This window comes from Candoia aspera, chromosome 8 (assembly GCF_035149785.1).
Source record: "Candoia aspera isolate rCanAsp1 chromosome 8, rCanAsp1.hap2, whole genome shotgun sequence".
NCBI lineage: Eukaryota > Metazoa > Chordata > Lepidosauria > Squamata > Boidae > Candoia > Candoia aspera.
In genome coordinates, this window is record NC_086160.1 from 40,884,368 (window position 1) to 40,912,034 (window position 27,667).

Here is a 27,667-nt window from a genome sequence, read left to right on the forward strand (position 1 = left end):
ATTGTAGCTTTTAAAACATAGTTAAATCAATTTCTTGATATACAAAAACCATTAGCAATATGTGATATGGTCTCTGTCTTAAATAAAGTGGCTCAAAATAAAGATTTTCTTTATATTAACAGGAATTCCTATGACTATCTCTATTTGTAACACTTTAATATATAAATGTCTTTAAAATTACGATATAATTAATTCTGACAAGGCAAATGAATTTATAGATTTTATATTTGGACAAACTGTTAAGGGTAATACAAATAATTGCTTTTATATCCCACAACTATCATACCATGTGTACTCTCTGACACTTTCAAAGTTCAGGTCCAGGATAATACTCCCTTGTTTTGTTTTCAGCTTTTATACATATGGATCTTTGGTTGAAACAATTAAGAAAAATTTCTATCAGTTTTGGCACTTGAACCTTTCAACACGTGTATGTTTCAATATGTGTATGCAATATCAGTGTTATATCCTATGATGTAATATCAACTAGTATGTGAGGATAAAGCAATTCCATCTCGAAAACAATTCTATTATTTCTATTCAGATCCTCTTACCCACAAGATTAGGAATGGAGGGTTACTGCAAAACTGGGAAAGGATTTAAACATAAATGATGACATCTACTTATTTCTAAATCTTACCAATATACCTATTTATCTGCTTATATTTATAATTTCTGTAAATTCCTTTTCTTCTTTCCCTTTTCTTGTACAGGCAGGCTTGAATTGCATACATATTTGTAAACTACCAAGTTTACTTGGCTCTGTCATTGGCTGTTCTCGCAGCTGTCAATTGTGGGGAAAGTCTTCACCCTGAGTTCCAACTCCCTTTAGCCAACATACGTTTGGCTGGCTTTGTTGCCGGTCGGTGTTTTTAGGCTTTCCACGAAGTACTGGTTTTCTCTGTCCTGAACTACTGCAGTAACTTTAGTGTCTCTTAAGTCTTTGGAGGAGAAAAGTTTGCTATCAGCTTCTGGTTGGCCAGCTGTTGGCACTTCTGGATTTCATGAGGCTTTAGGTGTCCTGCTTCAGATTTCAACCACACACACTCAAACACAACTGCTATGGAGATTAGTAGTATCACTTCAAGGCTGAAGAGATAACAGCAAGCAAAGAATGTAAACAAAACAGAAGCTTGCCTGAAGGATTTGCTTTTTAACAGGAATGTGCAGAATAGTCCAAAATCAATCCAAGGTTCAGAGAGCCAGGTCAGGGATGTCAGCCAGTCCAAAGGTCAAAGGTTCAAGGTTTCTTACATGAACAGGAATTCACAGGAATGCCAGCAAAAGCCAGAGATCAGACATTATTTCCAGCAAAGGGAGCATGTGTCAGAGCTGCTTCTTAAATTAGGCTGCAGCCAGCAGTCACTAATCAGGAGATTTACTCCCTTGCTTGACGAGGAACCTAATGGAATGGCATTGCTCTGCTCTGCACATTACTCACCGGGTGCAGGGGCTACGAAGCCTTATATCATCCTTATCTGACTTCTCCAGCTGCTCAGGTGGTGCCTGTGTTTGATTCTCATATGATTCCTGGCTTTGTCTCTCCTGAGGCTGACATTCCACAGGCTTAGCTGCAAATGGTCACTAAATGAGGCAGCTGCTAAATGAGGACTACCTGTATTTCAAAGTCCCAGAAAGGAAGGAAAAAAAGAAAGAGAGAAGGCTCAGGCTGACCACTGAGAAGCTATCTTTCCACAGAGGCAATAAACTATTTCTTCCAGTTACAATGGAGTGTCTCAGTTTTCATTTTTTCCTCTCTTCTCTGTTGACTCGCTGTACAACAGACATGAAGTTTGCTATAAATTCTGGATATTTTTTTTCTTTGTATGTTTCACATCGTTGGCAGGTGCGTGTATCTGTATTCTTCAAAAATGAAAGATTGGACAAATTAGTATTATGCAAGTACAGTAAACAAAATGCTGAGAGCAAAGATAGGGACATATAAATATCTGATATAACAGTTCCTAATAACAGGATTTCTATTGCGGCTAGAGCAAAAAAAGTAAGCATGAGTTCCAAAACTATGTCTGTGAGCATATGGTTCCAAAGGAAGTAACAGACAGATTGAAATTTCAGGTTAGTAGAATTCAGTGACTATGTTTTTCTTCTTCCTGTCTATTCCATGCTACTGCAACAAACAAACCATCCATCTTACAGCTACCAATTTATATACTTACAACTTTTCATCCTGTAGCAACCTGCAGCATACAAAGAATTTATAGCTGCGTGTTTATGCTTACCTAGTTTCTTACAGATTCTTAAATCTAGACATTCTTCTGCAATTTATTCCTGAATCATAATTAGTTCCTGAGATTCTTATGGGCCACAATGCTCTGGTGGGAGGAGATAGGCAGTGACAAATTTGATAAATAAATTAAATCAAATCAAATCAAATCAAATCAAATCAAATCAAAACAATAAATAAATAAAACAAAGTTGGAGATTGTCCATGAACTATATACTGTATGGTCTGAAGACCATCTAGCTAATGTGTCATGTAGTGTAGGAAGTTAAGGGTTAGGAGGAGAGGATTGTGGGGACAGGATATTTAACTCACAATTCACCTCAGTGCTGTTCAACCTATCAAATATCTCAACTGGACAAAAGTGTGCTGCCCCCACATTGTTCCTTGAAAAAAATATTTGTCCTCTTCCTCCATGGACAATCTGCTGTGTTACATGTGTGCAACAGAGAGGAGAGGAAGCAGACAATCTGATGTGTATAGGTATGTTGTACAGCCACTCTTTCACAGTACTCCAGACTATCAGCTTCCAGACAGATGGTTTTAGTCAACATCTTTTCTCAAATATGATCTTGAGCTCACAGCAAAAAGATTATCTCAAATCTCCCCCTGATGTTGAAGAGAAAAATGATTTACTTTTTAAAAACAAGGGCCTAAGTTGGGGATCAAGGCTGAGAAGAGAAATGGGGCACCTTTCATCTCTGCATGAACCTCAGAATTAACTAACTAGAATCCTCTGGATTAGGCTATTAAATACAGATAATACTCTAGTATTTCATGTACCTGGTTTAAAGCTGGGTATGTTCATCCAAATTGGACACATTACATATAATGCACCCAAAGCTTTGAAGATCAGTGTCAAGCTAAGATATGCAAATTCCTTGAAGATGCTTGGATTCCAGTGGGAAATATGGTGGTTTAGTCACCTTTGGCAACATTGGAGATGGCACCACAGTTTGATCGGAACCTGGCAGTATTTGCCAGATGCCTAACTTCTCCAGATCAAGGAGGAAGTGTGAAATCTACCCATCTGATCTCCAGACTGCTGTTTCCTATGAGCAAATCGCAATTGGCTTGCGAGTTCAGCAGCTAGAGGAAAGGGAATTCCAACTTTCTTTGCCGCTGTGGTGTAGCCTAATTATGGACACTAGAACCTGCCACTCCTCATTTGTAAATCACCTTTGGATTATAATTACTTTTCAGCCTAAGAGAGACCTTCTTTTGCTACAGATAAGTACTTCTCTTGGAGATTTTCATTCTTTCTGGGATTATTACTTAAAAAAGGACTTAGAAATTTACAGTAATTCGAATATTTTGCAAAAAGTGGGATGACAAGGAGTATATAAAAGAACTAGTAATGGAGAAAGGGGAAAATCTATTTCCAAAAATTTAATTTTCTACAAATCAGCATTATTAAAATCATAACTGTGTTAACTTAACTGACTAACTTCATGGGAACACTTTTTATTCTCTTCCCATATGTTCGATAATTGGCTGGATTTAGAATATAAAGGGCTGCAGTAATTTTTGCTGAATGTATACTTGGTGGAGGTGTGTGCCTGTAATTTACAGCCAGAAAAGCAACAGAGACAGTGAACTGTGTACTCACTTTTCTTTTCAAACTGTACTTTGTTTTTGTATAATGGGATCATGTAGAACAAGTCCTGAGGCTAGAAGAAGCTCCACAGAGCAGCACTAGAGAAGAAAGCTAAAAATAAAGAAGACAAAGCAATTCCTTTAAGTGTACTTAAAACTACTGTATGTTTGATGAGTTGGGATCTAAACTGGCTCACTCACTTGAAGCTACATTTATGACCCTTGAAAAATAGATAGATGAAAGACGGAATAAGATGGATGATTCTTTAAAACAGATCTCTGGCAATATATGACAAATGACTGGATAAATAAAACAAATTAATGATAGAATGGAAACTCTGGAGAATAAGTCAGAAGTTAGGGATATGGAATTAGAAAGAGGAATAAATAATGTGACTCCTATGGAACTTAGAGAGAAGGAATTCTGTCTGAGATTTAGAACTATTCCAGAGAAGAAAGGTTGTTCAGGCATTGTCAGATGTTTTAAATTGGGAAGAGGAAAAAATTGAAGAAGAAATTGATAAGATGTACCGTATTAATTCATGTTATGCTGCAATAAGGCATGTTCAAGGGATGTATTAGTGCACTTTGTGAGGAAAGAATGAGGGATCAAGTTTTGCAATGCCACTTTAATACAAGATTGAAGACTGACAATGTAGATATAATTATTTTAAAGGAGATTCCCATCAGAATTCTATGTAAGAGAAAAGTTTTTTTTTTCTCACTGAGATACTGAAGCAGAAGAAGATTCCATTTTGTTGGGATATGTTGGAGAGAGTAATTTTTACTTTTCAACAGAAAAGATTTCGATTGACCTCTGTTCAAAAAGCTAGAGAATTCCTGGAAAAATTTAAAGGAGATTTGGAGGTAGAGAAGACAGCTCTAGTATTACAACAGATGCCAAAAGACTCTGAAAATGAGTAGTCTGAATTAAGTGCTACAGGCATGGACTTTTCCAAATTATTTGCTTGAATATGGATTACAAATGTTAACACTTAGAAAAAACCCATGGAACTTTATTTTTATGTATGGTAACAGCAGCAATACCAAGTCATCTTGTCTGCCTCCTGAGGAATCTGTGTAACGACCAAGTAGCAACAGTAAGAACAGACCATGGAACAACAGACTGGTTTAAGATTGGGAAAGGAGTATGGCAGGGCTGTATACTCTCACCCTACCTATTCAACTTGTACACAGAACACATCATGCGGCTTGCTGGGCTTGAGGAATCCAAGGCTGGAGTTAAAATCACTGGAAGAAACATTAACAATCTCAGATATGCAGATGATACCACTTTGATGGCTGAAAGTGAAGAGGAACTGAGGAGCCTTATGATGAAGGTGAAAGAAGAAAGTGCAAAAGCTGGCCTGCAGCTAAACCTCAAAAAAACCAAGATTATGGCAACCAGCTTGATTGATAACTGGCAAATAGAGGGAGAAAACGTAGAGGCAGTGAAAGACTTTGTATTTCTAGGTGCAAAGATTACTGCAGATGCTGACTGCAGTCAGGAAATCAGAAGATGCTTAATCCTTCGGAGAAGAGCAATGACAAATCTTGATAAAATAGTCAAGAGCAGAGACATCACACGGACAACAAAGGTCCGCATAGTCAAAGCAATGGTATTCCCAGTAGAAACATATGGCTGCAAGAGCTGGACCATGAGGAAGGCTGAGAGAAGGAAGATTGATGCTTTTGAACTGTGGTGTTGGAGGAAAATTCTGAGAGTGCCTTGGACTGCAAGAAGATCAAACCAGTCCATACTCCAGGAAATCAAGCCAGACTGTTCACTTGAGGGAATGATATTAAAGGCAAAACTGAAATACTTTGGCCACATAATGAGAAAACAGGACACCCTGGAGAAGATGCTGATGCTAGGGAGAGTGGAGAGCAAAAGGAAGAGGGGCTGACCAAGGGCAAGATGGATGGATGATATTCTAGAGGTGACGGACTCATCCCTGGGGAGCTGGGGGTAGTGACCGACCAGAAGCTCTGGCGTGGGCTGGTCCATGAAGTCACGAAGACTCAGAAGCAACTGAATGAATAAACAACAACAAACAGCAGTGAGGCTTCTATATGCCCAAAGGTGGAAAGATTTGACATTACCTACAATGGAAGAATGGATGGTGAAGTTGATGGAGTTGGCTGAGTGGCAAAACTGACAGCTTTGATTAGAGAAAAGATACTGATTAATTTCAATGATACCTGGAAACCTCTTTTGGACTTTTTGCATGAAACAGAAAAAAATGAAATCATGATAACTGGATTTGATCATTAGAAAAAAATGGACAGTAGAATTAATGAAAGCTATGTTGTAAACTTAGAGTAAGAGTTTAATGTAAATGTATACTTATATCTGTAGCAAAGAAAGTTGGGAGTCATTCTTTTTCTGTATTTTCTTGTTTTCTTTTTCTGCACTTTTGACTTTAGTTTCTTTTCTCCTTTGCTCTTCTACTTTACTTTCTTTATTCTTTGTTAGTTTTTATATTTGTATCTTGAATATTTAATAAAGTTTAACAAATTCCTTGAAGATGCTTGAATAGCAATTTATATTTTTCTGTCTTTGAACCATGCCCATTTCCCTCTAGTTTGATACACCAGGTTGGGCAAACATTCCTAACCATTCTTTCCTTCGAAAAGCAAAAGAAATCCAAGTCTTTTCATCCCTTACCTGAAGAAAGAGTTAGTATTTAAGGATGCTAAAGGAAAGAAGTCATTTGGTAGAATAACACCCTGCTGTTCTAAGTTAAAGACTCTCTGTGGACATTTTTTGCTAGCAAGAAAAGAGCCAACTTCATAAAGGGAAGCATTTTCAATTTCCCTGGAAATGGTACAAAGAACATAACTTTGTCTCTGATGTGTGGCATTTGGACATGCCCTCAGAACAATGTAAGTTAGGCTAGGGATGTCTATAACCGCTTTTTGTCGCCCTTGAAGGGCAAAGAAGGGAAAATAGTCAGTTACAGCAGATGCTCAAGCTTGGGTTGGTTCATAAGCCAAGAAGCTCAAGAAAGGTAACTACAAAACACAAAAGGCCGGTTTCGGTTAGGGAACACAATTTAGTACAATTTGAGAAATGCTAATGGAAGGGCATTCACAGGTCATGTACATACTTATTACAAATAGAAATTATTATCAAGATAATATATAGCAGATCTAACAGCTAGGTGAAGAAACATTTTTATAATGGATTAAAGCCATGTCCTTCAAAAAAGACTCCATAAAAACCTGCCAACAGGGGCAGGAGATAAGTGGATTATTTGGAAAAACAACTGATAGAGGAAGTTAGGGCTGTCTGTCATTTTTTATTTCCATTTCTTGTTTTCTGTGTTGTGGCCAAAAACTTGCTCACCTAAAGCAACCAAGCCACTTTGAAGGTACAACCTAATTTTATTAGGTATGCAAACAACAAAACAGTGTACACTGAGCTCCCAGCAAAGCATTGGCAGATTGCTGAGCAGCCCAGAGCAAAGGCAGCTCACAGCTTATATGGCCAAGCTTATGCCCTTGGCCTACTACATTTCAAAGGCAAGACAAAGGAAAAGGCAGACACAGGGTAAATTACAGCCTGACATTGGAATATTTTTGATAAACCCATCTGGGTGACCTTATTAGTTATCCCTTCCTACTAGGTCAGCATGCTAACTATCCCATCTTTGAGATCTGGTCAGAGAATAGAAATAGTTTGGCTTACTGGGCCACAGATTCCTGACTGATTCTTCCCCCGGTTGCCACTTAGGGTCAATTCAACTTGCTGTGAATGTTTTCATACAAGGACACTTGAAGCAGCTCACATATGTTGGCAGGGAGGGGTAGTACCTTTTACCACCACATCTGACAAATGATTTCTTGAATGATTTTGTAAATGAACAGAAGCTGTTACAAACTCCTTGTACACCAATTCAGTTTAACATGTAGTTTAACCCAGGTTAGACTTACCATTTCATGGGATAGAAATTTTTTAATAATTCTGACTATACGATGCACACTATTACAAAAGTTTGAATCCCCAAATTTAGACTCATACAAAACTACTTCCATCTCAAGCTGGAAGCATTTTATCACCGATACATTACAATGACTCTAGGGGAAAAAGGAAAAAAAAGAAAAATCAATAGGTTTGTAAGGTTTTCTGGCCTCATTCAGACATGACATTTTGCATTCATTTTTGTCATTCTCCCTTCTTACTTTTAGAAGTGGAGAAGTTAGTAGAAGTGTGATACAGTATATGAATCCATGTATTATTTTTAATAAAAATACTAATTTACAAAATAAATAAATAAATATTGTGCTGTATATTGATTACAAGGGTGGACCAAATCTGGAGAGATCAAAGTTCAGTTATTCACTTATCTATAAAATCTCTGTAAGCTACAATGTTGTTATTACACAGAATGGATTTAGTGGAATTAATAAAGATTTATTAATTAAACCAACTCAGTCTGAACATCATCTTCTACAGTTATATATGACTGAAATAAAATATAAAATGTCATGATTTGCTGCCATCTAATTAATTGTTAATTAATTACAATCTGATAAACATGCTACCATGTCAGTTGGGTGCCTTGTAAATTCCCCTAATTGGAAGTTCCACAGCTTGGGTGCAGTTACTGAAAATTTATTTTTTTAGTTCCAACCAGAGTTATTTCTCTGATACCTGGAACAGACAAAATTGCTTATGTAAATAATCTAAACAGGTTGGCAGATGTACAGTATATGGAAAAACGGGGACCATAAACAAATCAAGGCAGTAAGTTGTTTCAACAAGTAAGTGGTAGGCTCTTGAAAGACAGCTCCAGTTAGCAGTCTGATTCCCATACTATAGACCAACTTTCAGAAGACTTTTCAGAGAATATCTCCTAGAGGACTGCAGCAGTCCATAAACAGTGAAATAGGATAACGTACCACTATAGCTAGATCTTGTGTTGATTTAAAAGGCTTGTGAATTACAGATTTTAAACTGTATACAACATATTTTACGAACTATTCAAAATTTCTGAAAAATAAAACATACTTACAGGGTAATTTAAATCTGCAGTATATAAAAAGGCATCAATCTAAAAGAAGAAAATTGCTATGCAATCAGCAGTTTTAAAATATGTTTTTCCCCAAAAGATGAGATTAGAGATCATTTAAAAATTGCTTTGCATCTTGAGAGCATTAAGCATCTAGGGAGTATGATTTAGCAGCTGTTGAAATTAACAGTGAAATCTGTAATTTTTCCAAACAGTACAGGAAAATGATGAAGGGTTTGCCTTTCAACAAATCTGCCTTACAGTAGTTGTTGAATCAAAGTTTAAACATGAGTTTAGGGTTCTTTGGTATTTTAGTTCAATAGAAACATATTTTCAGAATTAGAAATGCTTTGAAGTTTTAAATGTCCTCAGAGAACACACTTTTAAAAACAGAAAGATACTAGAATCAGTCATCCAGGATACACTCAAATATTGTCAGGAAATAAGTTAAAATCCTCCCTCCCTCCCTCCCTATCTGGACATTTGTAATTGAAAAGTAGAAAAGTTACACAAATTTAAAAAGTGCCTTTAACTGCTAAGTATTAGTTCTGAACATATGTCATGATCGCCGTTGCGATGTTTGCGACATCGTAACGGCTCGCATGACAAAGCGTGGAGGCGTGTCAATGACTGGAGAGGTGCGGGCGATAAACCAGACAAAGAAGGTAATGGGCTTGGGAGATCTACAAGGTCTCATCGCCCAGTAATCGACCATTGACACCATTGTCAAAGAAATGATCAGGGCGAGGTTCAGAAGGGCGCGTCCGGGCTTTCGAGGAATCTCGAAGTCTAATCGCCCAGTAATGGACCATTACTTCACAGGAAGATAAACGGCGCGATGCCCGGGGCAAATGGGGCTGGACGACCTCTCACCTATCAAGTCTTGATGGCCTGTCACTCCGTGGAACTCGTGGGGCACACCCGGGGAGTGTGGGGGTGGAGCGCTGTTTGGCGCGAGACTATTTAATTCAACTTTTGGCGCGCTTCCCTCACTCTCAGCTTTTTACTGGTGTGCATTCTATTCTAAATAAAAGCCAGAGCTTAAACTTGATTTAGAGTCTGAGTCTTTTATTTAGTCTTAGGCACTCCTTACAACATGTAGCCTTTATTTTGCTCACATGTATGTTAAAATGTCTTGGGCTGGTGGGCTAGTTAAGGATACATATCATTGCAACCTTAATATACTGTATACCTAATATCCAAAGCAATATGGAAGCAGTTAATATTTCAAAATACGGGAACATCACATGAATCCCACTGACAAAGAACCTGCATTCACTTCTTTTCTGTGAAGTTACCTCAGAGCTGACTTGAATCTTTTCCAAATCAGGAAGAACTTCAGCCAAAAGAGCGGTGGCCTGGATATGTAGTAGACATGAGCTTGTTTGAAACAAGAATAAACACAACAAAAGTATCAGAATACTTCAGTGATACCATAACAAGAGTAAATATTTAAATAATTAACCAAACAGAAACACATAATATGCACTTAATATGGGCATGGCTTAATATGGTTTAATATGGCGAACAGGAGTGGACACGTGGTGCGGGGCTTCTAGGTATGTCTGTGGAGATTGAGTGTGCGGGGTGTTTCCCTGGGTCCGTGATCTCCTTACCTGGGGTTCCTCTGTTCCTCAATCTTGTTGGGACTGTGGGGACTTTGCTGGCAGCAAGTGGCTGTGGTTTGGAGCCTCCTTGTGGGGCAAGAACAGCAACCGAGAAAGGCAAGCAGCCACAGACAGTTGGAGACCAAGCATGCTGCAGGTCCTTTGGAGATGCAAGGGGAGCAGACTTACCCAATTATCTGGGAACAGTTTGATCCTGTTGGTCCTGAGGAAGTGGACAGAGTCCTTGGGACTGCAAGCACAGCCATCTACACTTTAGATCTATGCTGGTCCTGGCTGGCCGAGGCCACCCGGGAGGGGACATGTGACTGGGTTCTTGCAATAGTGATTTTTTCTTTGGGGAAGGGGCTGTTCCTGGCACCATTTAAAGAGGTAATGGTTCACTCCTCAAGATGCCATCACTGGACCCCACTGTCCTGGACAATTTTCATCCAGTCTCTCACCTTCCTTTTCTAGGGAAGGTGGTTGCACTACAACTCGAGGATCCTGGATGAAACAGATTAACTGGACCCTTCCAGTCAGGTTTCAAGCCCAGATTTGGGAAAGGGCATTGGTTGCGCTTTTAGATTATCTCTGTGAGAGCAGGATGGGGGCAGTGCATCCATCCTGGCTCTTCTTGACCTCTCAGTGGCTTTCAATGCCATCAACCATAGTATCCTTTTGGGTCGGCTCCAGGAGCTGGGGTGGGTGCACAGTTTTGCGCTGGTTCACTTCCTTCCTCCAAGACTGGTCCCAATCGGTGTTGATAGGGAGAGGTCTGACCCACGGCCCCTTTGTGGGGTAAAACAGGGCTTGGTGCTCTCCCCACTTCTTTTTAACGTATACATGAAGCTGCTGGGTGAGATCATCTGTCACCACATGATGAGGTATCATCAGTATGCTGATGATACCCAATTGTACATCTCTTTCCCAGGTGAACTAAGTGATGCTGTGGATGTTCTTTCACAGTGCCTGGAGGCTGTGAGGGTCTGGATGGGGAACAGGCTTCAGCAGAACCATGGTAAGATGGAGTGGCTGTGGGTGTGGGGCTCCTTTGTATCTGGGGACTTACCACCTTTGGTCCTTGATGGGGTTGCACTGCCCTAGATGGACCTGGTGCGCAACCTGATCCTCCTGGACTCACGATTCCTTGAGGAGTAGGCAGCAGTCATGGCTAGGAGGGCTTTTGCTCAACTTCGTATTGTGTGACAGATGCGCCCTTTCCTGGATTGGGAAGCCCTTCTCTCAGTCACTCAAGCCCTAGTCATCACCGTATGAATTACTGCAATGCTTTTTACATGGGGCTACCCTTGGAAAGTATCTGGAAACTGCAGCTGGTGCAGAATGTGGTGGCATGGGCAGTTATGAGCACCTCTAGGGCTGTGCATGTAACACCTCTGCTGTGTGAGCTGCATTGGGTTCCAGTGTCCTTTTGGGTCCAATTTAAGGTGTTGGTTATGGCCTTTAGAGCCCTTCATGGATACCTAAAGAACCATCTTGTCCCAATTACATCAACCATCCCACCTGGTCTGACAGGAAGGGCATGTTACGGACTCCGTCGGCTAAAGAATTTGCCTGGCAAGGTCTAGAAGAGCCTTTTCTGCCATTGCCCCTGCCCTATGGAACATCTTGCCCCCTGAGGTGAGGTTGGCCCCCACCCTTCTGGCCTTCCGGAAGAGCATTAAGACTTGGCTCTGCCATCTAGCATGGGGACCCAATAGCGATAGGCAGCCCTGGGGGTGGTTGGTAGTCTGAAGATACTCTCTCCACCTTTTTAGTTTTTTTCTTTTAACCTGGTGTTTTTTGTACTTTTTATAATGGTTTTTATGATCTTTTATTACAACAGTCTTTATTGCAGCCATTACCCAGCACAGATCTTTTATTTGTAAACCGTCCAGAGTCACTTCCATAGTGAGATGGGTGGTGTATAAATTTGATAAATAAAGTAAATAAAATGATCTCTGATGTACTGTAAAATTGTATGATAAGCTGATAGAGGGATCATTCCAGCCCTAATGTTAGCTGAATATGATTCAGACATCCAATCAACCCTGCTGAGATGTCTATTTTCCTTAATTTTTACCATAATATTATTATTTCATGCTTAAAGAATGATGTTGTGCCAGCAATAGTGCACCATCCAGCTCCTAAGATGCTTACAGTGGGGGTGGGGAAAGAAAGAGGATATGGGGCAAGGTGGGGGAAATCATTCATCTGGGCTTCTAGGGGAGGACAGCATCAAGAAAACAGTACACTATTGCACATATTGCAAATACGCATTTTATTATAGGCATGAGGATTCAAAGTGATAGATACCAAACCGGGGGGGGGGGTAGCAACACTTTCCTTCACTCACCTCAGAATAAGATAAAAAACCAGAAATTTCTTTTTCACGTTTTCAGGAAACTGGAGAACAGATTTCAGCACAGTGTTAGAGACCATGATTCCTTTCTGGAATACTTCTTGACCCCATACTGGATGAGACTTAACTAGTGGTGAGGAATTCAATCCTTAACCTATATCCTATTTTTATAAACAGAACAAAACAAAATATTTTTACTACTATAATCATTACTGAAATTCTAATTAATTACACACACCTGGCATCAGCCTCTCATATATTAAGAATTCCCTAGATGCGGAGATTTCAATTTCCAGAAGTCTCAGCCAGTGTGCAATTTCCTAAACTTTATGGGAACTGAAGTCCACATATTGGGAAGTCATCCTGGTTTAGATGACTGCACTAAAGTATTTGATATTGAGAATTAAAATTATGAATGTGCATTCCTTTATCCACAATAATGTCCCTATCCATGACACATTTCATGTTGGATAACTTTGTTACAAAATCACTGAAACAAACACCAATTTTTTCCTTTACTTAGGTTCTCTTTAAGCATCAGTGTGACTCACATGAAATTTTGATAACATTCAGTGGCAAAGATATGCAAAAATTTATAAAATCTGAAAGGGAATTAATACTTTTCACAGAACAGATGCCGGGAAAGTAAAATCTTCCACTGAGGGTATGGAAAGTTAATTATTAAATAAATATTGAAAAGAAGGATAATGAATTGATATTAGAATCATTCATCAGGAAAACCGTTGAAAGGGAATCTTGGTTGCTATTAATGTACTATGTGAAAGGGACTCATTTCTTAAAATGTTGGCATCCAGCAGCCTGGATGCTATTCCACCTTCAGTTATATATGTAAAAACGTGGGATAATAATAGTCATCATCATCATCATCACCATCACCCAACTAAAAATAGAAATCATGATTTTCCAACAAAAATGAAGGCTGATAGTTGATTCTATCATCTCCCTGCGCCCAAACCCACAGAAAACCACTGTCCTGCGGTCTCCTCACAAGCAGCAGCCATCTGGAGCACATGTTGGCCTCTCCCGTTCTCTCCTTATCCACAGAGGTCCAAGGAACTGCTCTAGCCATTGGTTCCTTGGTCTCTGCCATGGCTGTCAGCTCAGCTTTTGCAGAGACGTCTTCAATTCCCATACCTCCCCTGGAAGTCCTCAAATTTTGCAGTGTTGTCACATGACTTGAGAGTTATCTACTCTGATATATTCTCTACTACTTGTGAGTTTGACCCAAGCCTACTATCCTCCAGGTTGCCAAGAGGAACATGATGGGCTGGATCCAGGAGGTAGTCAATGCTTCTTTGAAGAAGGATTGGAATGCAGGAGGCAGTGGTGTGTCACTTTCCCAATAAATCTTTCCTGAACCTGGCAGTTTGGACTACTGACTCTAATCTTCCTTTTTGGGAAAGCGTATTAAGAGGTGACCAAATATCAACAACTCTTAAGAATGAGATTATTTGGACCCCATTCAGACTATGCATGTGACAGAAACAGCACTGGTTATTCTGACTGATGACCTGTATTAGAATCTCAATGGAGGGAGTGCATCCTTCCTGATCCTTTTGAATCTATCAGGAGTATTTGATACCATGGTATCCTCCTTGGTCAATTGTGATAGTTGGGAGTTTGAGGCACTGACGTTTAGTAGCTTAATTCCTTCCTGAATGGATTATTTCAGTTGATAGCAATGCAGGATGAGAGGTCAATCTGGTGAAGGCTCACATGTGTGGTTCTCCAGGGCTTGATCCTCTACTGTTTAATAGCTAAATAAAATCACTGGAAAAGATTACCTGTCAGTTCTTGCCATCAATGGGATCAGTGAATTCAGTGAAACTTATTTCTAGCTATGACAACATAAGATTGCAGCAATTCAACATATTTGGTATACATTAACTATTTTTACTCTTCTATTGAGAGTTATCCTACTAATATATAAAAGTAATATAAATGGTTTTAAAATACAGTAAGTGCCCAGACACACAACATTTACAAATACAGATTGCCATATTACATACAATTTGGGACTATTTTTTCTGAGTCATACAAATTATTACTTTAATAATAATACTTGTTAAAAGTTTAAACGTAAAAAACCGAATTTATTTAAAAATTCCAGTAATGCTAGCCAAGTTACATTACATCCATTATATTCAGCATACTTCTATGTACATTTACTCAGAATAACCTTTTGCCTGTAAAAAAAAAAATTTTTTTGACACTAGCTTGCTTTTATGGTTTAGGCTTTCAGCTTTAACAGCCTATTTACAGAAAGCTGTTACATTTTTGTGGGAATTCGTTGTGATTTTATTGGAAGAACTGGCAAATTTCCATAATTGGTTGGAATTGGTTGAGTCTGATAATAAGTTTCATACTGTAATAATTTGAGTGTTAGCAAAAAGCCAAAAAAAGTGTAAAGCATTGTTTATCTTAAAGAGTTGGAAACAAAAAAGAGATTTTCTACAGTAGAACTAGCCAAGTTTATTCCTTAACTTCAAGTTTATGCAATTTGTTGGGAAACATAAAAAATATACAAGAAAGAATAAATTGGAAAGGAAAGCAAACAACTGTGTTATAGGACAATGCCTCGTAACACACTGTTTAATCATGTGCATAGACATCTTTTCAGTGTCCTTCTTTTATCACTTTTCTTTCCACCCTTAATAATAACCTTTCCCTTGCCCATACCACTTTTCCTACTCAGCATGGATTTGGATCTGGATTTATAGTTTTCAATTTTGCAGTAATATGCCTCTAAAAATGCTTTTTAAAAATAGTAAACCTTGCACTGTTTTGAGCTTCTAGCTCCCTGTGCTATTACATGTCTCAATATTACTACTACTAATCTACTACTAGTCTACAATAATTAGTGAATTCTTGGGAACCCCATGGATTATATCTTTATCTACTGTAGATAAAGTTAATCCTCTTATTACAAAACAATGGTGAAAAGAGAACAAATAAATTAGGATTATATAAACATATATAAAGCATTCTTTCGGGAAGAAAAGTCAGTGGTTAAACACAGTATCACATGTCAGTGAAAGAAATAGTTAAAAATGAACTAAATCCAGCAACAACAGGGAATGAAGTAAATAAAACCCTTATCTGGAATGGTTTCAATTTTCCTGCTCTAGGAGATTGGCTATTCATAGTGTTTTCATTCAGATATGTACTGTATAAAGCTTTATATGTGCGGATACATATGTACATATAGTTAAAAGGACACAAAGAATCCTGAAATTCAGGAGCTGTGAAGATGAATTCTTCTTGCCTGAAAATGCAAGTAAATGCTGGTTAATTTTGTACTGTTCTACACATTCTCAAGAATTATACATCATTGGCTTTTGATAGAGCTAGTATTAAAGATAAAGACTGTCATGGGTGAGTTGTAGGGGAAGAAAAGGCAGATATTTACCTTGATACAAGAAAGACAAGAGAGATTGAAAATGCATTCTATAAATAATCAAATGGAACAAAGAAAACGGTTCATTAACGAAAGAATGCTGTTCAGCCACTTTTAAGTCTTCATGACCTAATGTGCAACCTGATCACTAGAAGAGTTTATCAGTAACTACCCTCTGAGTTCTTGGAAGTGCCTATTTGCAATGAATTGATATGTCTGCCAATATACAGCCAGATGGATTACATCCCTGGGGACTGAATGTACTAGCGAAGATGACTGCAAAACAACATTCAGAAATCTGAGAACTCCTGGAGCACTAGTGAGGTTCCAGAAGACTGTAAGAGAATACATGTCATCTCCATCTTCAGAAAGGCGGAAGAACCAGGAAACAACACCTATCAGCTTGACATTCTGGGCAAGGTCCTTGAACAAATTATCAAGCAGCATATTTATGAGCACTTCAATAAGCATTAACAGGAATCAGTCTGGGTTTGTTGCACACAACCTCATGCTAGTCTAATTTTATCTCTTTCTTTAACAGCATTACTACCTTACGAGAGCAGGGAATGCCACAGACTTAGCGTACCAAAGCTCTCAACAAAGCCTTCATGATATTCTCCTTTACAGAACAGTACAATATGGACTAGATTTTATTATTATTTGGACTCACAGTTCACCATATGTCATCAAAGGCTGCTTATTAATGACTCTGCTTCAGCTTGCAAGGAAGTAAACTGCCACTGGGTTCTGCCCTGATCCTGTGCTGGTCAACATTTTTTTAACCGATGACTTAGATGGGGGAGTTGAGGAGACACTTACAAAGTTTGCAGATGACACAAAACTGGAAGGAATAGCTAATATTTTAGATGAAATAGAGAGGATTCAAAAAGAGCTGGAGAGGCTTGAATAGTGGGATGAAATGAGTAGGATGGAACTTAATAGAAAAATGTAAAGTTCTGCACCTGGGTATGAAAAATGGAAGACAGAAGTACAGGATAGGAAAGACTTGGCTTGGCAGGGATTTGGATGTCGGTGTTGATTGCAAGTTAAACATAAGCCAGCAGTATGATACAGCTGCTAAAAAGCAAATGATATCTTGGGATGCATTGCTAGGAGCAGAGTCCAGAACATGTGAAGTAAATGTCCTATTCTATTCTGTCCTGATCAGTCCTAATTTGGAGTATTGTGTCCAATTCCAGGCACCACTTTTCAAAAAGATAGTGACAAATTGAAGCATGATCAGGGGAAGTCCACTAGATGGTGAAAGGCCTGGAAACCAAACCCTATGAAAAGCAGTTAGAGTATCTGAGTATGTTAAATATACAGAAAAAAATAACTAAGAGAAGATATGATGGTAGGCTTCAAATAACTAAACAGAAAAGAGAGTGTAGATGTATTTTGTGCTGCCCAGGACAGCAGATTCAGAACTGATGGGTTAAACTATAACAAAAAGGCTACACATTAGGAAGAAATTCCTGACCGTACGAGCTATCAACTAACAGAACAGGATGCTACATGATGTGATGAGTTCTCCTTTACTGCAGATCTTCAAACAGAGTCTGAATAATCATCTAACAGAGATGCTGTAGCAGACCCTGCACTGAGCAGGGCTTTGGATTAGATTATTGGATTCTATAGTTCCATCCAATTCTGTGATTCTATGATTCTAACTGAGCCACAATGTACCTACTGTATTTAATGTTCTTTTCATTCCAATACCTATATGCCCAATGATATATTTTTTAAAAAGATAATGAAAATATCGTAATCATATGAAAGCCATAGCCTTAAAAGAAAAATTGTAGTTATTGACAATTTCATGAAAATTAACTCTTAATTTATCAATTTGTTGAAAATACAGAAGCAACATTTCCAAATTATATATAAATTTTGAAGCCATTTTTATTTTTATCCACAGATTCAGATATTCTGATTCATTTCATAATGTCTCCTTCTGTGTCTCTCAAAGATGCATTTTTCACCTCCTCAATCTTCATTTTCACTGAAAAATGAAGATGTGAAGGACAATTCACTTGCCTGATGAATTTGTGTGAATTATCAGCACTGCATAATCATAAATATATGTTCTACTCAGGTGCCACTCTTTAATAACAAATGCTGGCAACTATCATTTTTAAGTTACCAGTATATTGTGTCACTCTATATGTCAGCCCTGAGCAAAGTGAAAATGAAAGAATAAAAGTATAAACTATTTTCAGTATTTTATTAGAAGTCATTACTGTCAATGGACAGCAGGGAGCCGAAGGCATTCCATCTTGCAAGAATTTGTGTAAGAATCATCTGTATTTACATAACCAAAAGGGTAATTTTAAAAAGTGCCTACAGCTGCTGTTTGATTTTGTGGTCAGATAGTACAGGTAGTCCTCTTTTAGCTTTCCTTTGTTTAAAAACTGCAAAGGTTGTAAATGCGAGGATTGGTCATCATTACTTTTTGATCACTATCATAACTGTGAATGGTTGCTAAACAAGGCAGTCCCTAAATGAGGACTATCTGTACAGGTAGTCCTTGACTTAGAACCATTAGTTCAGCAACCATTCAAATTTATGACAGTACTGAACAAATGGTGGTTATAACCAGTCCTTGGGAGTTCCAGCTGGCCCAGCAGCCCCACAGCCAGATGATCGCAGTCACATGACCAGTTGCAGCGCCCCGCGATCACATGATCACCATTTATGACCCTCCCTGCCGGCTGCCTCACCACACCTCCCGCACACCCCCTCCTTGAGCCTTCCCGCAACTCACTCACACCCTTGCATGCCCCCTCATGCCATCCCCCACCCAGCAGCATCCACTTACCTACCTGCTGGCCTGCTTGGGGACCACCTGGGACTTGCAACTTCCTGCTGGCTTCCCCACTGACTGGGTTATGGGAAGCTGGCAGGAAGTTGCCTCACCTAACAATCGAGGAATTCAGTTAACAACGGCATCCAGGACTGCAGAGATTGCTGGCGCTAAGCAATGCAGTCACGCTTTACGACCACATTGCTTAGCTATGGAAATTCTGGTCCCAATTGCCATTGTAAGTCAAGGACTACCTGTAGTTGCTATGGTCTTCTCTGTGGAAGTACAATGACAGTTTGGGATCAGTACTCTCTGTGCTTCTGCTGACAATAAGGCCACGTTAAGTTCAATGGACCTTACATCCGAGTTGCAATCCTAAGCACACTTAAGTAGGAATATATTCTATCAAAGACGGTGAGGCTTTCTTAGAAAATGTCTAGCATTAACCATGCCACCTTTTAAAGATAATAAAGCATTTTAAAACTTTCTACCTAATCTATGTACAGCAAAAAAGAGTTTGGGAAAATGGCTAATAATCAGACAGGATGAATGCTCAAAACACACAGGAGAATCAAAACCTGCAATTTGTTACAGGTCCTCACTTTCTCAAACATCTGACACTTGCCAATTAAAATGAATTTAATCCTGATGGGTATTTCTTCATAAGAGAGCAGCTTTTCATGCACTCTAGTATTTTAGTAAATCCTTTATTTTACAGTATGCTGTTGAGTCTAAATTACTCCTCATATATTATATTAAGATTCATAAGCAATATATTTGAGCCAAAAGAAACCAGTAGGGACATCTGGTGCCATTTCATGAAAACATTTTTTATTGCTAAAATAATAGCTTCCTGTAATTTCTTTCCATTGTTTTATGTTTTTATACTGCTAATAAACATAGCAACGGTTGCCTCTATCCCATAAACACTTTAAAAAATACTACTGAGCTGGTTTAGCACATAAAATAAAGTAGAAATTCAATTAGGGCATACAATTTTTTGTGGTTAAGATATTTTCTTAAGAAATTGGTGAAAATCAGCAGAAATATTTGAGAGTCTATCACTTGTCAAGAGTAAATAGAGATATTTAAACCATCATCCATCCAGACAGCTTATTACCAGCAAGTAATAAGATGTGTGTCATTACAAGCCATTGTGCTATATTTTATGTTACAAAAGGTTCAGGTACATTTCCAATGACAGCAGTGATTGCTTAAAGATTGTGATTTACAATGACTATAATAGCAACAACCTCCACTTGATTAGTTCAACAGTTATTTGCAATGCAAAATCAAGGAAATACTAATAACAAAGAGCTGCTTTTAATAAAAGGTGTATTGTAACAAATCCCTAAGGAATCATAAAAGTCCTTCCCCGTTTTACCTAATTCTATATAATTATCTCTACACACATCTACCGTAGATACACTGGCTATAATAATGTCCAGTCATAGTCCCTTAAAGTGAATCCAAAAGAATTAATTTATTTTTGAATAAAGAGTTCCATTGGCCTATACTATAAAGCATATTTAAAGGGTTTGGGTTTTTTTAGATTTTTCAATTTATGCATTTGTTTCAACATTTGTTTCTTTTTTTGGTTAATTTTTCTTTTTCTTTTTTCTTTTCTTTTAATTTTATATCTGGTAATTTTTCTTTTCCCTTCCATTTATATAGTAAAAGCATTCTTAAAACTTTAAAAAAATAAAGAATTTACTGTTGGCAGATTGCTGGGAAAGCCTTTGGCCCAGGAGAGATCAGAAAAGTCACACACACCAGGCATTTCTATAAAAATAATTTATTTACAGAAAGCAAAACGAAAGCAAAACATATTTAAAAGTCTTGGCTCTCAGTGAGAGCAGCTTGACTCTCTACATGTCTGTACAGAGAGGAAACAGAAACAGAAAGAAGTCCAAGGAAGTTCCTTCCCCCCAGGTGCTGCAACCATTTAACACGTGAAAAGGAGACCATTAAATTCAACCTCTTCACCTGGCCAAAATGATTACTTACTATAGCAACCTTAATCTGTAGTAGGAAACATTAACATTTACCTCTGGTTGAAAATACAGTGTTACATTGATATATGAAAATATCTCCATTAACTATTATTGAAACATTGAAAAGAAGATCCAAAGGACTGCAAATGTTTTTTCATATTAATTTTGCATTTGTATGTGTTAACCTAGTTTGGCTCAATAAACCCATCCTCTGTGGTTTAGAACAAATGTTAGAACAGTGTTTCTCAACCATGGCAGTTTGAAAATGTGTGGGCTTCAACTCCTGGGATTCCCTAGCCAGCATGCTGCTAGGGAATTCTGGGAATTAAAGTCCACACATCTTCAAGTTGCAAAGATTGAGAAACACTGGTCGAGAATTCTCAGCACCAGCAGTGTGGCTAAGAACTCTGGGAACTGAAGTTGGGAAGAATTTGGGTTGGGAGGAACTCAAATCAGGGAATCCTAGGCTAATGACTTTACTAAATTTCTGCTTAATATTTTGGAGAGGGTAACAGAGTTTTGAAAACATTTGTCCAAATTGGCAAAATTAGCATTAAAATTGCAAAGATGGATTAAGTGTAAATGAATAGGATTTCTTCTATTCTATGTAGGCATAATCTTACTTTTAGGATCCTCAACCCTAACCCTCACCCTCAACATTCATTATTAATAAATCCTTTTTATTCAACATCATAAGCCCAAATATTTTAGTTTATATTTATGAAAACAGTTGCTAAAATCATATCATTATTAGAGATAATGTAAATTGCTTTTATATTTCATGGATCTGTCTTCACAGGAACAGTGTTGCAGCAAGCAATGTGTCCCCCAGTGAACACTTAATTTTATCCTTAAAATAATGTCCTGATAAAATAATGATTTCCTTCTTTGTCTTTTGAGCAAATTAATTTTGTTAAGAGACCCTGTTTGATTGAAACATATCAAACCAATTTTCAAACAAAAGATTATCCCAATATTTCCACCAATGAGCAATGACTTGCTGGTAAAAGCAGGTATAGATATAGTAACTTTTTTGCTTTGTAATTTTTATCAGATATAGCCAGTAAGTCCAACTTTGTGAGAATTATATTAAATCCTTTGTTTGGTTAATGCTATGATTTTGTTTTGTTTTTTTTAAAAAATTCCAACATTTTAATCCTTGATAACATTACCATCAAAGATGGGAGAATGTCCTTTTTAAAAAGTAAAATCACTCCAGACCCTTATATGTGAATCTCTCATAGGAATTAAATAGCAGCAGTGTAATACTGTATAAGATATAATTCCTACAATGAACAGATGAAAATACCCTACATCTCCTCAAGGGTTGCCATACTTCATCATCCCAGTGTTAGCCTAAATCTGACTCCCAGATGTCTTTTAAGCATAATGTAGACATACTTTAACTACTTCCAAGAAAAAAATAAAATGTTAATACCAATCCTTTAGGTTGCACTAAATAGTTAAGCATTACTTTCACAAAGTTAGACAGTAGGCAGTTGAACGATTCCATCACCCACTTAATTCCTAAAGATGAATTTATCTGACACCTAAGTAGCCATAGCACTTTATAACCTAATCATTCTTCCATCTGCTCCTCATTTATGCCGTGCTATTATTCCCACATATATTATGTCGAGAAAGTCTAGTGTTTATCATGCCACATTAGTCCAAAAACAGATTGGCAAGTTAGGTAGCCTGCCTTTTAAAAAACCTTTTAAAAACATTTAATTATTTTAAAAGTTAATTTAATTATGATAATATTTTTTAATCTCGGTACTATATCTGATCAGCACTGGGGCACAGGAATTTGAGTTCTACAGAAATATAGGTTTTTTAATATTTTGAGAGCGCACAGAACTTCCTTCTTTTTCTGAAGCAAAATTGTATTATTTGTATCAGGTAAAAGGAATGAAGGAAGTAGAAAACAAGTTAAACAATTCAAGAGATCCCACTGTGGACTTTCATCTTCTTTGGTTCCAGCCAATAAGGGCAAAGCTGAATTGTGTAACAAGATATCTGCACAAATGGACAGTTTTCCAATGTAGAACTCTGTCTTTTTCTATCTTTCTGTCCATATTATAATGGAAGTCTAAAAGTTTAATGTACATTTTAAGTTCCTCCAATCTCCTATTGGGCTACCATGCATTTAAACAGACGAAATAAAAGCTGGAAAGAAGGCTGCATGATACTTAGTTTATCTACATCAAATTTTCCCCTGCTAATGCTAATTTTTTTGCCTAGTCAGATAACTGAAAAGTAATTATGTTTCACTTCAATAAACAAATTCCTTGTTGATTCCATTAGACTGAAATGCGCTTATTAAAAATTTAACCTATTAACTGGGAAGGGTGAAAAGACATTATTGTGTCTTCACAAAAATAGAAACATGTGCAGTGTTAAACAAGTACAGTACCAACACCAAGGCAATAAAGATTTTGCTAATGCATTCATACACTTTTGCACAATACTTTACTTCCACATACATATAATAATTCCAACCTTTTCTCACAACCATACACTGTCTTTACAGTATGATTTTTTTCCTTCCCAATAATTAACACAACAGAAAAATTTATTGAAAAAGAGTAAGCGGAGAAGAATTGTAAAGGGCTGAAGTATCTCAAGCATAAATAATTTTGAAGGTTAGCCAATTTGACAGGGGTGGGGTTTGTTGCTGCTGGCCTGATTAAACTTAACGCCTAAACAGGGCTTTTCTTTTTTCCTCCTCTATCCAGTTATCATTTCTCTCATATCATCTCTGCCCTGTTCTGTTTTCTGCTTTTTCTTACCATTCCAGTGCAGCTAATCTTTCTCTATTCACCCTGCCATCCTGTTTTTCCTTCCTTTGTGTTTATCTGGGTGCAACTGGTTTGTGTGTATGTGAGAGAGAATCCTTGGAACACACAGATAGGGAATCAACTAGTTTTATCATGGAGTTCTATTATAATTTTACTCTATTACAAATACAATATGAATTAATAATTATGGTAGTTATTAATTTAATTGGTATTAATATTTTGCCATGGCCACCCATCATTTCATTTTCTAAGAATGCCTCCAGTGTCTATTAGGAGTCCACTTGCATTGCTAGACATTCAGATTACACCTGCAGCTAACGTTTATATCATGCTGACCTCCTAATGTTTTATAATAAAAAGATCTTTTAAAAAATCTACTGAAGCAGGGATCCTGCCAGAAAGTAATAGTTACAATGATACTTTTACACTACTCTGAAACCACATTCTACTGCATTTATGTTGTGCCTTTCTTTCAAGGCAACATACAACACACACAAAGTACAAATAAGAAAGTACTGGTTATGCACTGGCCTTAAGTTACACTGTTGCCTTCTTTTGAAACAGTTAAGACAGAGTAATGTTTCATTTAAATGAGAGTGAATGTATTCTTTATTTGTCTTATTGAACAAACTGGAAACTGTACAAATAAATTTGCAAACAAATCAGTAAGCCTGACCCAAAGCAATGGCAGACTGTCATTATTCACTCCATCTAACCCAGACCCATTCAGAATACAAGTTGTGGTTTCAGGCTGCAATCTTATGCAAACTTCTCAGGAACTCACAGGAATGTTTCTGAGTAGCTGCGTAGAGAAACTCAATAGAGAAGTGCAGTAAGTAAACATATTGCTTACCTCCATATATCTATATTCCTTATCTAGAAAGAACTGCTGTACCTACTTTTTATGTAACTAAGGGCTGTCCATTAGACATATCAGACTGAGGTTTGTTTGGAAATTAGTTTTCCTGAGTGAAAGCAAAAGACCTTAGAAATACATATCCGGACTAGACCTTTAGGCAGGGGGATTAATCCTTTTCCTTCTGCCATTTTCCCAATGAAAATGCAATTTGGCATGAAACAAAGAATGAAACATTGCATGCATTCATTTGGCATGAACGATCCAAGTATGTATTGTCTTCTGGACTAGTAGCTCGCTGGGAACCTTAGCTATATCTAGTAGTGCCCTCTTCCAGTTTAAATATCTCAGAAACTCCAATTCATGCAGAATGTACCCACCTGAATATTGGGAGAATATCATTGTTCATATCATATAATATCAGATATATTATCTCCAAATGTATTTCTATCCCAATATAGTGTGCTGATTTTAAAATTGTAAGCATAAAAAAAAATTATTTAAAATTCAAGTTACTTCAACTATACCAGCCTGCTGGAAGAGAAAGACATGCAAGGCTGTTGTCTCTTGCCTTCATCTCAGAGTACAGAACCTGGCAAGTGCCAACAGGGCCTTTTCTGCAGTGGGTCCACTGACTGCTGAATCTCCAAGAGGGCCTTCAAGATCCATTTATTAATCTTGACCTTTTCCTGAGATATGTTTCTGCCCGGAATGCTAGTGGTTTTATTTTAAAAAATAATCTGATGCATAATTATTACTTCAAATGTTCCTTATAAGAAATCAGGTATAATACGCACTCCAACATTCCTTATCTATGGAATTAACACTGAAATCCCTATATTTTAAAATATATTTTATAACTGTAATTTGCCTAATCACATATTTATGGCTATGCAAGTTATTTTTAAAACTGAATGAAAATTCTGAATTCGTTTGCTTGTTCTCATTTTACAATAGCTGCTATTGAGGCACCACATATTTACTCAAAACTAACCATCCAGTGTTGCTAAATATGTGTGAACTGCAGTTCAACTTAAAATACTGAAAGCCAGCTGTTTAAATGAGGAAGACTGAGCACTGATATTTGGCCAGTAACCCCAGTCCAACCTAATAGCTGCATCGTTGCAAGGACTTTTAAAAAGCACAACCTACTTTTTAAGTCACCTACCAGAGAGAAACTTTAGCATCGGAAATACCAAGGGAATGTCAACAATAGCAGAAACTGAGGGCGTGGTGGGGGAAACGGGGGGGGCGGATTAAAGGAGAGGTATCGCCCAGCATAGCCGCCCTAATGAGAATTGGACGTACCGTATTGAGCAGAATTCAGAAACGTTGGGAAGCTTTGAGCAGAAAAGGGTCCTTCGCCCGGGGGGAAAGAGAGAGAAGGAAAAGGGGCCATCGGGCTACAAATTAGCAGGACAGCACGGCTGCTTGATTTTTAACAGCCGGATTCTGGGAAATACTACTTTGGAAAGCCTAATCAATCATAATCACGGTTGGGACTGGCTGCTACACTTAATGGAGGCGCCAGAACTTGTACCCTGACTTCTTTCTAAGTAATACTGACCTCCTTCCTGCTTCCTCTTCCCGCCCTGTTAAGGGGTCAAGAATAAGAAAACCAGTGATTGCGGTGAGATTGTCATTGTTGGCGTACGCAACTGCCCCAGCCACGCCGTCTGTCTCCCTCCGCTTGCCGAGCTTAGCCCGCTGGAGAAAGGGGCAAGGAAGAAAAAAAGAAGCAGGTACCTGGGAGGCAGCAAGCACTCAGCAACCTCAGCCTCTCGTGGATGAGCCCATGACAACGCGCGCCGCCCGCCCTTCAGGCACTGCGTAAAAAGGGAAGGAAAGGCAGGGAGGAGACGGCCAGAGCCGTCCCTCTCTGCGCCGGCGGGCTGAGCGTAGGGGAGTCTGCTGGGGCAGCGGGGAAAAAGCTGTGTTCTAACGGGGTCCGAAGCGGGAAGAAATGGGAGATGCCACGTGCTACTCCATGATACCGTATGGCGGCTTTCCCTCTACGTACAATAAATTTCACCAATACCGCCCAAACTTTCCAAAGGTCTTGCTGCGGGTATTTATACAGCGCGCCGAAGACTTCTGCAGTGCCTTCCTTCCCACCCTTCGGGAAATATTTTCCTGGTCGAGGAGCGCAACCGTCGCAAAGGCCGAGCTCCCGCAGAGAAGCAAGGGCTGCTCCGTTCACAAGCAAAAGAAGGACTGGGGCACCTTGGCCAACTCCTCCGACCAGCGGTGCAGCGGGTAGTGGACTGAGCCGAAATCCAGGGCCTCACAGCCAAGCCCACCCTCGCCATCCTCGAAGAATGGGGGAGGGGGGGCGTTGTGGCAAAAAACTCCAGTGTCAGTCGATCCCACAGCTCACAGAGGGAAAATGTACCACAAAATTGAATGCTGTTTAAATTTTAATTGCATCAAATTTAGCTATAAATTGGGCTTACCCGCTTTTCTTGGAGTCTGGACCCTGGTGATAAAACATTCAAAAGCTAAGTGCATTCTGGCCCCAAAATCTTACTGTGCAATTTGAGTTCTGGACTTAAGTCTTTTAAAATCCCATAAAATACCATCCAACCAATTTTTCACTCTTTCCTTTTCTTGTTAGGAAGAACTGGACCAGCCACAGGTAATGCTGCTGCAAGTACTCAAATGGCACTTGGACATCATTTCTTTGAGGCAATGCAAAACCCTTCTTTTGCTCTAGAACAACCTTTCTCAAAGGTTTGACCCTGGAGAAACTCATGAGATATTTTTCAGGCCTTGGGGAACCCCTGCACATTCAGGCTCAAATATAGGCCGGAAGTTACAAAATTGTTATATTCGTTTCATGTGTAGGCCTGTATATAGGCATTAACAGTGTTCTTAAACAGAAAATAAAGTATGAAATTTACTTCTAGAGTGTGAAGTTGCCTGAATTTGAAATTATTTTTTAAATAAATCATGGTCTCCCAGGGAACCCCTAGTGAC

At 38.4% G+C, this 27,667-nt stretch overlaps 1 protein-coding gene across 1 annotated transcript; it reads right to left on the minus strand.

Annotated features, from left to right (window-relative positions):
* Positions 1-209: 209 nt before the first annotated feature.
* On the minus strand, positions 210-26,655 carry IL15 (interleukin 15). The gene is made up of 6 exons (XM_063310167.1): positions 26,438-26,655; positions 12,814-12,980; positions 10,152-10,233; positions 8,857-8,895; positions 7,775-7,918; positions 210-1,863 (listed from the first exon to the last, which is right to left on the minus strand). The coding sequence occupies exons 2-6, from the start codon at positions 12,897-12,899 to the stop codon at positions 1,744-1,746; spliced, it is 471 nt and encodes a 156-aa protein (XP_063166237.1). The 5' UTR covers positions 12,900-12,980; positions 26,438-26,655; the 3' UTR covers positions 210-1,743.
* Between the last annotated feature and the right edge of the window lie 1,012 nt (positions 26,656-27,667).

Excerpts from the sequence above, each read along its gene's own strand:
- IL15 (XM_063310167.1), bottom strand. The coding sequence starts at position 12,899 with ATGGTCTCTAACACTGTGCTGAAATCTGTTCTCCAGTTTCCTGAAAAC. Across the intron at positions 10,234-12,813 it reads GTTTTTTATCTTATTCTGAG|CTCATGTCTACTACATATCC; the intron begins GTGAGTGAAGGA and ends GTTTCAAACAAG. Across the intron at positions 8,896-10,151 it reads AGATTCAAGTCAGCTCTGAG|ATTGATGCCTTTTTATATAC; the intron begins GTAACTTCACAG and ends TTCTTCTTTTAG.